We start from the raw sequence: 12500 nt of genomic DNA, 5'->3' as shown, positions 1-12500 counted from the left end.
CGCGAACTGAGACCATTATTTTTAATAATCACTGAGACGAGGTATGTACCTCTTTATTCCCCCCTCTGCTTCTTTACCTCTGTAAACTTGTAGGGGTAGTTATTTTTCGATAATGACCCAGCAACCAAACAAATAACGACCCAGCAACAGCCTGAATCCTCGATAGTGCAATGGGTTGAGAATTTGTTCTGTTTCGGTACTACTTTTTGCGATTGAAAAGTTCCGAACGCTCTAACGTACGAAGTATACATCTCTGGAGCAAACAATACAAACATACCGCATTTAAATTAACATCTACAGGCCTGACCACATGAATCTTCATATAAAATCTATGAGTTCGGTTGTTTTCTGAATCTAGATTTGTCGTGGTCAAACGTTCATCACAAGCAATTTCCCGCAAGGCAAGTAACTCATACTTTGTCCAGCGACAAGAGTAGTTCCCCTTCTTTTCACTCAGTTTCTTCGACAACAGACTGCAATCCGACGGTCAATTTTCAACAATATTTCATTTAATAAACAGATCACACGCAACCAAATGCACACATCTCATCAATTTAAACAACATAAAGCGGTTTCATACACTATTTTCCCCAGAAAACTGAACTGCATACAGTTTTTAACGTTGGAACACGGGTGCAAAAGTTCGTCTGCTAGTCCCATTTGACGAAAGATTATTATCCTACGCGATACCAAAACATATACAGAACACACAATATCTGCCTTTGCCGCCACAGCAGAATAACAGCATATCTGTGTACTTGATTTTAGTCCAAAATAGGAAAACTGACAAGAAGTGTTTACAGAATGGAATGATTTGCACGGAACTATACAACCGCGCATTAATCGATCGCCTGCGCAGGTTGACTGGTTGAGTGAATAGGATTCGATCAAACTTTCGCAAAAAACCTCCTCTTTTCTTTGAATAACTGAAGAAAGGAGGAATAAAGAGGTTACACACCTCGTCTCAGTGATTATAAAAAATAATGGTCTCAGTTCGCGGTCATGAAAAAGCTCGCTAAAGCTCGCATTTTTCATGATCCGCTAACTTCGACCATTATTTTTGATAATCACTGAGACTCGGCGTGTAACCTCTACTTATTCCTCCTTTCTACAGTTATTCAAAGAAAAGAGGGGTTTTTGTGCGAAAGTTTGATCGAATCCAATTCACTCAACCAGTCTACCTGCGCAGGCGATTGAATAATGCGCGGTTGTATAGTTCAGGGAAAATCATTCAATTCTGTCAACACTTCTTGCCAGTTTTCCTGTTTTGGACTAAAATCAAGTACACAGTTATGTTGTTATTCTGCTGTGCCGGTAAAGGCAGATAGTGTGTGTTCTGTTCATGTTTTGGTATCGCTTAGGAAATGTTCTTTCTTCGAATGGGACTAGCAGACGAACTTTTGCACCCGTGTTCCAACGTTAAAAATTGTATGAAGTTCAGTTTTCTGGGGCAAAATAATGTATGAAACCGCTGTATGTTCTTTAAATTGATGATATGTGTGCACTTGGTTGCGTGTGATCCGTTTATAAAATGAAATATTGTCGAAAACTAACCGTCGGGATTGCAGTCTTTTGTCCAAGCAACTCAGTTCAGAAAATTTGGAAGGGGAACTACTCTTATCGCTAGACAGTACGAGAGTTACTTGCCTTGGAAGTTTGCTTGCACTCATAAGAGATCTAAAGCGAGTTTCTCTGCACTGATCGTTAGATTTGGATTTAGAAAACAACCAAATCCATGGATTTTATATGGAGATTAATGTGTTCAAGCCTGTAGTTGCTGGTTTAAATGCAGTATGTTTGTATTGTTTTGTCACGATCGGGTGACAGAGACCAAGAAAGCGTCACTCAGTGGAGTGCCTGTTCTGGGTCAATGTATGATAGAAAGCGCCTGTGCGTGATATTGGGCTACAGCAGAGTTTGCTGACAGTGCTCAATGAACACGGATGTTTCGTAGCGCACGAGTTTCACAGTGCGGGGGTTTCTGCTGTCACAGGGCTGACGGTTTTTCGCTGACAGCGCGCACGGGATTTTCGCGGATCGAGTTTCTCGTGTCTTTTTTCTGCTTGGGAGGCAGAATTGTGTATAGCTGGACTGGTTTGGTGACAAGGTCAGTCACGTGTATTTGGCTAGGTTGTCTGGGAGAGACACAAGGGCGGCACACTTGACACCCAGCGGCAGAAGGGGAAGGACCTAATACACAGTTTCTAGAGTATGATGGTTTTTCACCGAATATTGTATTCGGCACTCTAGGGGAGCTTCCACTAGTTTTTCCTGTCTCACTGCCAGTACTTTGCTGAGGACAAGTCGTCAACTTTCCTTCGTCGGCGATGGCTTTCGCATAAGGATTCGACAAGGGGTTCTGGAGGTTTTTGGTCACTGTTGACGAACAGAGGCTGTTCCAGGGAGGAAGCGGACTTTGCTTCCATTGAGAGTACAATCATAGGCTTTTGAGGTAATAAATCATTATTTAACGCTGTTGATGAGTCTGTGTTGTGGAATGAAATACTCTCTGTTGTTCTTTCCAGGTTAGCGCATAATTTACTCTCTGTGACGCTAAAATACTAATCTGTATATGGTTTTTGCAGATAGGGAGAGAAGGACGGAAAATGGCTGTTTTGTTGTTGTAAAAAGTCCGTTTTGTGCAGGCCCACGTGCTCGATGAGGTATTTAAAGATGACATGTTTTAAGGTGGTGGGTGAGGGGTAGCTGACATGTTTAGTGCACCGATGCTTTCTGTTTGCAGCCTCCGTTCGTTCGCCTCGCTTCGTTACATTCTTGTAACATCTGCACGGCTGACTCTGGCGGGAACTGTTGCACGTTGAAGCTACGCTAACCAGGAGACCGGCTAACCAGGAGACCGGCTAACCAGCGGACCGGCTAACCAGCGAACCGGCTAACCAGCGGACCGGCTAACCAGCGAACCGACTAACCAGCATACCGGCTAAGCAGCAGCAGCAGAGATAAAGCTAAGTGCACCATGTCGTATACACCCCGTTGACCACCGTTGTCTTTTCGTATCTATGATTTCATTGGAGTAGTGACAACGTGGGGTGTGGGACACCTGCACGAACTAGAGCTTTTCGAACAGAACATTCTCATTTGACTGTATTTTACACGGGTTCAGCGTGTTACTATAATTTTCTACATACTACTGGCATTTTGTCAGTGAACACTGGGTTTTTACGTGTTGAGAACGTAAAAGGAACATATTTTGAGTGAAGGCTCGAGGGAGGTGGAGAGTTTATACATAAACAGGCGTCTGAAACTTATACTTTTGTTGACTCTATTTAATTGTATGACTGCGAGAGTGGATCGTGGTGTGGTTAGTTAATTAGTAGTAATTAACCGGTTCATAATCACCTTAAGTGATATATTGAAACGTGACATGTTTGGTCTAGAGATGTATATTTCGTACATTGGAGCGTTCGGAACTTTTCAATCGCTAAAGTAGTTCGCTCAAAGTCTAGCTCCTCAACCTGTGAGCTATCGAGGATTCAGGCCCGTTGTTGGGTAAGTGATTTTGGTTGTTGGGTAAGTTACCGAAAAATAACTAGCCCTACACGTTTACAGAGAGAAAGAAGCCGAGGGGGGAATAACACTAGTTAATCTCCCACTAATCGGTAGTCAGATGTCCTACGACGAAAGGTGATCTCTCCCCGGACCATTACAGAGCCCCCATCAAATGATTCCGTTCTAGAACAGCGCCATCTGCAAAGCGCTCTCTACGACGCCTCCAGACTCTGATGCGTCCATCAGCAGGATCCAACAAGTCGCGTAAGGCGAAAATACAATATTTAGTCAAGTAGCTGTCGAACTCACAGAATGAAACTGAACGCAATGCCATTTTTCAGCAAGACCGTATACTCGTAGCATCGTCAGTCCACCGCTCATGGCAAAGGCAGTGAAATTGACAAGAAGAGCGGGGTAGTAGTTGCGCTAAGAAGGATAGCACGCTTTTCTGTACCTCTCTTTGTTTTAACTTTCTGAGCGTGTTTTGAATCCAAACATATCATATCTATATGTTTTTGGAATCAGGAACCGACAAGGAATAAGATGAAAGTGTTTTTAAATTGATTTCGACAATTTAATTTTGATAATAATTTTTATATATTTAATTTTCAGAGCTTGTTTTTAATCCGAATATAACATATTTATATGTTTTTGGAATCAGCAAATGATGGAGAATAAGATAAACGTAAATATGGATCGTTTTATAAATTTTTATTTTTTTTTACAATTTTCAGATTTTTAATGACCAAAGTCATTAATTAATTTTTTAGCCACCAAGCTGAAATGCAATACCGAAGTCCGGGCTTCGTCGAAGATTACTTGACCAAAATTTCAACCAATTTGGTTGAAAAATGAGGGCGTGACAGTGCCGCCTCAACTTTCACGAAAAGCCGGATATGACGTCATCAAAGACATTTATCAAAAAAATGAAAAAAACGTTCGGGGATTTCATACCCAGGAACTCTCATGTCAAATTTCATAAAGATCGGTCCAGTAGTTTAGTCTGAATCGCTCTACACACACACACACACACACACACACACACACACACAGACACACACACACACACACACACACACGCACATACACCACGACCCTCGTTTCGATTCCCCCTCGATGTTAAAATATTTAGTCAAAACTTGACTAAATATAAAGAGGCGGGACCCATCTGTTAACAAAACTGAGCCCTAAGATGACGTAACCACCTTAAATGTTGAGTGCATTAGGCTCGGTGGGCCGGTGGATGGTTTGCGGTCGATGTTGTTTTGCGGACTGGGCGTCTTTCACTGAAGTTGAAAGCGTGTAAGCAGTTTGTAACACTTTGATTACTTACAACGGTGTGTGGTGGCAGCTCATGGTTGATGCCTGCTGCCATTTCAGTAACCTTTTTTGCTGCATGACCTTCATTTGGACGAGGCGACCCTTCATTTTTGTGGTGACTGTAGGCCGACCATAACATTGTCTTAACTCAATCAATCAATCAATGAGGCTTATATCGCGCATATTCCGTGGGTACAGTTCTAGGCGCTCTGCAGTGATGCCGTGTGAGATGAAATTTTATACGGCCAGTAGATTGCAGCCATGTCGGCGCATATTTACCTTTCACGGCCTTATTCCAAATCACACGGGTATGGTAGACAATTATTAACTGTGCCTAAGCAATTTTGCCAGGAAAGACCCTTTTGTCAATCGTGGGATCTTTAACGTGCACACCCAATGTAGTATACACGGGGGGTGGTTCGGACACCGAAGAGAGTCTGCACACAAAGTTGACTCTGTGAAATAAATTTCCGCCGAACCTGGGATCGAACTCGCGCTGACAGCGGCCAACTGAATACAAATCCAGCGCGCTACCAACTGAGCTATATGTACTCTGCCAATTGCTTGAAGCCATTCCTTCAGTCCGATGATGTTGAAGTGAGACACTGGAACACTCTGAATCACTTGCCTTTGCCTTATCCAAGTCGCTCCGTTTTCGTATTAGGGGTATGTTCTTCCATTGCATTATTTTGTCAGTGCGTCATTTTAGAAACACAAATTTGTGAGCTCATTTCATGTCTGGAACCCTGTTGTAGCACGCGCATTACTGGTTTTTGTCCTGGCATGTCTTGCACCGATTTCATAGGACTTTGAAAACTTCCCACTTTAATAAGAAAACCTCACGTTTTCCTTCTGTTTAATATGACACAGTAACACTGCCTGCCAACAATGTTCCTAGAGCAAGACTCACTGCCCTATTGTTAATTCAAAACAGTGACATTTCAATCAAATTGTCAAACCCTTAATTTTTGGCGAATATTTTAAAGATTGTAAACATTTCATGACCGGTCCTTAATTTTTTTGAAGAGTATATATACACTCGGGGGAGGGGGGGGGGGGGGGGGGATCACGTTATATTTAAGGGTGTGGGTTTTGTCTCGAAATTTCGAAAGCGTTCAGGTGAGGGCGAAAAGCGTTCGAACCTCCTATGTCCCAACCCCCTGAAAATGTTGATAAAAACAAGGAAAATTAAGCCATCTGGTGTAATCTGAGCCAAGAAACTTCCCCTAATACACATTCCAAAAAGTAAATGTTAGAAAACAAATTTGGATCAAAACAAGGACAATTGACCGATCTGGTGCAACCCGAGCCAACAAATTACCCAACTACTTTCCAAAACCGTCACTTAGAAAAGAAAGGCTGGCTCCTTGGGGTGTCCAGAAACTAATACAAACGAAAACAGACAGAAAGTCAGACAGTCAGGCGGACAGACACACTGACGGACAGACAAACGCATATAATCCTTACCTTCCTGAACTTTGAAGATACTCGCGCATGCAATCAGTTTCGCACATAGCAAGCAACAGAGCAGCAGTGAAGATTTCATTTTCAATTGTTATGGTTGGTCTCGAACGTCCGTTGAATCCGCTTCCCTTCGGTGTGAACGTTACAAGTTACACTCGCTGTTAACATTCAACGCGGATTTGTCTTTTTTGTTATCAGTGTTTACATTTTAGGATTAAACAAAAAGCTTTTTGGCATGTTTAGCTCGCAACGTAATCAAACTCGCTACAAAAGCTTCAGATGGGTTCCTCTGTCGCTCGGAGAACCTAGACTGGTTGACGATACAAAACCGCCTCTTCTTCTTCTTCTTCCGCGTTCGTTGGTTTCGACGCGTAACAAGGCCGTTTTTAACCCGCCATCTGGGCAGCAATTACGCCGATTTTGGGGGGGATTTACGCTTGATATGTTCGTGTTTCTATAACCCACCAAACTCAGAAATGGATTACAGGATCTGTTCCGTGCGAACTTGGTCTTACACTTGCGCGTACACACGAACGGGAATGATTAAGGCACTGTAGCTGGTCTGCACATAAGTTGACCACGGACATCGGACAAATCTTCGTCCTCATCCCACTACTGAGGCGCTGTCGGAATTCGAACACTCAAACCGTTCGGCACGGGAAGCCAACGTCACACCCACTCGGCCATTTCGCCCGTTAGACCGCTTATCAACATCGATACATTTGTGTCCAGATGCAGCAGAAAGAACATTTTTACTGTAGTATTTTTGAAAGGCACGGAATTTTCTGGTTCGGCTTATCCCCTAGGTCGTGCAAGGTTTTTACATAGAAAAGTCATCCCTCTACTTGGACGCATGTCAAAAAGCATCAACCTGGATACTTTCTGTCCAAACTGGGAATTCGTAGGTGAATTCAATTGTTAAAATGTTACCAGTGTCAATCTGCAAAATTAATTCATCCCTAAATGCCACGTTGCACAGAAAGGTGTGTGAGTGTGTGTGTTTGATTTTTGTTCGTTTTTTTACGGCGATGCGACGCATTCCGGAAATGACTGTGTCAAGGTTTTTTTTAGGTTGTGAAAGAGTTTCTTTTCTTGTTTTTCCTTAAGTTTGCATAGAAACACTGACGCAAGCTACACGTGACCTTGTAGGTTTGCTTCAGTGTAACTATGGAAACAAGGAAAAGTTACTGTTTCGCAACCCATATAAAAGTGACAGAGTTATTTCCTCACATCGTGTATTAATCCGAGAGCCACAATGAAAACTCAAACCACTGAACCAAGATAACAATAAAAAATGTACCCACCAGAAGAGAAAACCCACAACATGAACAATCAAACACGAACACGGCCCTGTTTTGACTAGCGTCTTCATCAGCATAGCACACACACAAAAGCAATAAAGCTCAAACAAGACTGAACCGAGAAAGAAAACTGAGAGAACAAGCACAGACAAATACAGACAGAGGATAACGTAACCTAACTAAAACGAATAACAAAATCTATGGACAGGAAGACATAGTAACAATGACATGCAGAAAAGTGAAATGTTATGTAACCGAGTGCCGTAACACTACGATCACCTCGGGAGGCGAAGTGCAATCAAACAGGATTGAAAATGTTAGGGCTAATTTCTTAGCCCTATAAAAACTGTTATGCAAACCCGAAGGTTTTCATGAACATACAGACAATCGGAAACCACCAGACCCCATCACAAACAGAATTCCACAATCCACCGGTGTTGATTTAAAGGCCAACAACTCGGGTGCAGAGTCTGCTGTGAAAGGAGCGGTAGCCTCCCCTGTCACAATCGCCCCCGTTTGAATGAACTTCGTCCCGAAGTTCCGAACCGGGGGACCACTGTCCATCCCAAGTTCGCAGAATGAGAACAGCACGAAAATGTTCAGTGGTCATATTATGCCATTACCTGAACATATCATGCCGAGTCCCATCCATGCTCGCAAGCGCCAGATGTAATCGGGAGGCGAAGTGCAATCAAACAGGATTGAAAATGTTAGGGCTAATTTCTTAGCCCTATAAAAACTGTTATGCAAACCCGAAGGTTTCCATGAACATACAGACAATCGGAAACCACCAGACCCCATCACAAACAGAATTCCACAATCCACCGGTGTTGACTTAAAGGCCAACAACTCGGGTGCAGAGTCTGCTGTGAAAAGAGCGGTAGCCTCCCCTGTCACAGTTATAATGCACGTCAAACTACAGAGAATGAAAACAATGAAGTCTCTCAAACCATCAAATTATCATGAACCTAATGCAGTGTAAAGCAAAACAGAAAAATGGATAAACAGCCTGTGCTGGATGACGAAGCAAACCGGCCAGCGAAAAAGGTACACTGTCACGTGCACTGACGCAGTGCATCTTTGCTTATTAAACACACACAGAGACACGAACACACACAGACACCCACCCGTACGCACAAACACACACACGCGCGCGCGAGTGAATTGCTTAGGTTAGATGTCAAATTAAAAAGGTTTTAAACAACTCATTTGATTTTGAGCATATATCATGTGTTTAATTTTACTTTTCAATCAATATGAAGCTTATATCGCGCGTATTCCGTGGGTACAGTTCTAAGCGCAGGGATTTATTTATTTTATTTTATGCAATTTATATCGCGCACATTATTCAAGGCGCAGGGATTTATTTATGCCGTGTGAGATGGAATTTTTTTTACACAATACATCACGCATTCACATCGGCCAGCAGATCGCAGCCATTTCGGCGCATATCCTACTTTTCACGGCCTATTATTCCAAGTCACACGGGTATTTTGGTGGACATTTTTATCTATGCCTATACAATTTTGCCAGGAAAGACCCTTTTGTCAATCGTGGGATCTTTAACGTGCACACCCCAATGTAGTGTACACGAAGGTATAGTCTCAGTACTAGTGCTGCAGATCTGAAGTCAAATCAGGCTTCAAGGTAATCGGTCAGTGATAATAGGGTTTTGCCCTTTTACCCTTGTCATTGAACGCTCAGAAATAGCTTACACACACACATACCCTTACACACACACACACACACACACACACACACACACACACGCACACGCACACACACACACAAACCCACACACACACACTCACACACACACACATTCACACACACACACACACACACACACACACACACAATCAATCAATCAATCAATCAATGAGTCTTATATCGCGCATATTCCGTGGGTACAGTTCTAGGCGCTCTGCAGTGATGCCGTGTGATATGAAATTTTATACGGCCAGTAGATTGCAGCCATTTCGGCGCATATTTACCTTTCACGGCCTATTTATTCCAAGTCACACGGGTATAGGTATACAATTATTAACTGTGCCTAAGCAATTTTGCCAGGAAAGACCCTTTTGTCAATCGTGGGATCTTTAACGTGCACACCCAATGTAGTGTACACGGGGGGAGGTTCGGACACCGAAGAGAGTCTGCACACAAAGTTGACTCTGTGAAATAAATTTCCGCCGAACCTGGGATCGAACTCACGCTGACAGCGGCCAACTGAATACAAATCCAGCGCGCTACCAACTGAGCAATATCCCCGCCCCACACACACACGTTCACACACACACACACACACACACACACACACACACACACACACACACACACACACACACACACACACACACACACACACAGAGACACACACACACACAGCCTTACAACACTAGTCTTTCTTTCGTTCCCCTTATCATTGCCTTTTTATTCTGGACAACACTTCCGGACAGTCCATCATGTCTGGCATTGATGGATATGTAATGGACATAATCTGTTTCTATGAGTGTCGGTGTCGATATCTGTTTCATCATCATGACATTCTTTGTATTTCGGACAACAGTTTTGAACAGCTAGTCGATCATACCTGGCGTTGATTGGATGTGTCATGGACATAATGGTATTCTATGAGTGTCGGAGTCACTATCTTTTTATTTTCGGGGTGACATTCTTTTATATTTGACATCAGTTTAGAACAGCTAGTCGATCATGTCTTGGTCATTGTGTAACCGTGTGCCAAACACTACGATCACCTCGGGAAAAGTAGTGCAATCAAACAGGATTGAAAATTTTAGGGCTAATTTCTTAGCCCTATAAAAACTGTTATGCAAACCCGAAGGTTTCCATGAACATACAGACAATCGGAAACCACCAGACCCCATCACAAACAGATTCTCACAATCCACGGGTGTTGACTTTTAAACGCCAACAACTCGGGTGCAGAGTCTGCTGTGAAAGGAGCGGTAGCCTTCCTGTCACAATTGCATGGCTATAAATCGATATAATTCAGTTCTATGAATGTCGATGTCGTTAAACTATATATTTTGACGTCATTCTTTTTTCCTGAATTTATTTACATTTGTTTTCTCTACACTTAATAAACACAATAAAACTTACATCTGATAAAAGTGTGTCTCTGGCCAAGGATCCCAAAGTCACAACGAATCATTCACATCTACTTTATTAGTTTTCTTTTGACGGCGATGCGAGGACAACATTTAATTAGATAGCCACAGTGAAAACTCAAACATTGTTTGTTTGTTCTATATTTACAGCTGTTGATGAGAGAGTCAAACATTTTTGTTTGTTCTATATTGACAGCTGTTGATGAGAGAGTCAAACATTGTTTGTTTGTTCTATATTTACAGCTGTTTGTTCTATATTGACAGCTGTTGATGAGAGAGTCAAACATTGTTTGTTTGTTCTATATTTACAGCTGTTGATGAGAGAGTCAAACATTGTTTGTTTGTTCTATATTTACAGCTGTTGATGAGAGAGTCAAACATTGTTTGTTTGTTCTATATTTACAGCTGTTGATGAGAGAGTCAAACATTTTTCAGAGAGCCACAATGAAAACTCGAACCATTGTGTGTTTGGTTGTATTTTCACAGAAGGCGATGGGAGAGCCACAACGAGTCAGAGAATCACAATAAAAACTCAAACCATTGTATGATGTTACTGTATGTTTACAGCTGGCGATGAGGCAGCAGGACCTGGCTTTGCTGAAACAACTCATCCACATCAACGACAACATCCGGCGTCTGAAGCGCTCCCGTTCCATGCGGTTCTCTGCAGCGCGCACGGTGTCGTGCGGCACCCTGGGTATATCCACACCTTCATCCCCCTCGTCTTCATCCTCCTCCACGCCACCCGAGGGCAAAGTAACCGGGTCTGCGGGTAAGGCACGGGTTGCCACTTTGCTGAGACAGAAGAGCGAGCCTGGCTTGTTCGGTCTTCCCCCTAGGCGGGTGTCAACGCTGACTTCTACTTCTAGTTTTGGTGAGAGAATTGAGTGGGTTTGAGTTGGTTAATGTATACCCGGGCCGGTATGCAGGAGTTCAGGTTAGAGACTTTAGTCCGGGATAAACTATGCCCTCAATGTGGTTAATCTTGGACTAGAGAGAGAGAGAGAGAGAGAGAGAGAGAGAGAGAGAGAGAGAGAGAGAGAGAGAGAGAGAGAGAGAGAGAGAGAGAGAGAGAGAAGGGGGAGGGAGAGACAGAGACAGACAGAGAGAAAGGAGAGAGAGAGAGGAGAGAGAGAGAGAGTGAGTGAGTGAGTGAATGAGTGAGAGAGAGAGAGAGAGAGAGCGAGAGAGACAGAGAGAGAGGAGAGAGAGCGAGGAACAAGAACAAGAACAAGAACAAGATTTTATTCCTTTAAGGCCTTAGCCCCTTTCGGAAGGGGGCTGGTTACACAAAAGTAGAGCGTGTGTGCAGCAGCAATCCACACACGCGTCGTTTCAAGTGAACAGAAGAAAAGACAATGTATAATCATAAAATACTAATGCTTAAACAGCGTTTTCTAAACATTTAAATGAAAAATACAAGAACTTAGCTACATTGCAAAGTATAGTTTCATTTTTCACAGACAACAACAGTGCAAGTTTGAAGTTCGAAGGACATCTACAAAATTTTGCTGGAATAAATTGACGTCTTAGATTTTCCAGTGCAGGGCAGCATAAAACAAAATGCAATTCATCTTCAGTACTAGATTGACACAAACGACAGACCAAATTATTTTCACTTACAGCTTTATACCTTTCTGTATGTAAAGCAAGTCTGGAAATACCCAATCTAAATTTAACCAAAACATTTAAAATGTGTCTGTTTACTGGAATTGACAAGTATTTTTCTACAAGATTTGTTGTCTTAAAGGTACGGTACAATGCAAACCGGTCG

At 42.7% G+C, this 12500-nt stretch overlaps 2 protein-coding genes across 2 annotated transcripts in view; one reads left to right on the top strand and one right to left on the bottom strand.

Annotated features, from left to right (window-relative positions):
* LOC138960853 (uncharacterized) overlaps positions 1-6471 on the bottom strand; it is a 28683-nt gene extending 22212 nt beyond the window's left edge. Inside the window, exon 1 of the mRNA XM_070332496.1 lies at positions 6298-6471. Within this exon, the coding sequence (XP_070188597.1) occupies positions 6298-6376 (79 nt within the window). The 5' untranslated portion in view covers positions 6377-6471. The remainder of the gene's footprint in view (positions 1-6297) is intronic.
* A 746-nt stretch (positions 6472-7217) lies between these two features.
* The window catches only part of LOC138961101 (uncharacterized), a 6628-nt gene continuing 1345 nt past the window's right edge, over positions 7218-12500 (top strand). Inside the window, exons 1-2 of the mRNA XM_070332699.1 lie at positions 7218-7277; positions 11294-11600. Coding sequence (XP_070188800.1) covers positions 7218-7277; positions 11294-11600 — 367 coding nt within the window. The remainder of the gene's footprint in view (positions 7278-11293; positions 11601-12500) is intronic.

The sequence above is a fragment of the Littorina saxatilis genome, linkage group LG3 (assembly GCF_037325665.1).
Source record: "Littorina saxatilis isolate snail1 linkage group LG3, US_GU_Lsax_2.0, whole genome shotgun sequence".
Classification (NCBI taxonomy): Eukaryota; Metazoa; Mollusca; class Gastropoda; order Littorinimorpha; family Littorinidae; genus Littorina; species Littorina saxatilis.
Note: the sequence above shows the minus strand (reverse complement) of the source record. Positions and strands in the feature narration are given on the sequence as shown.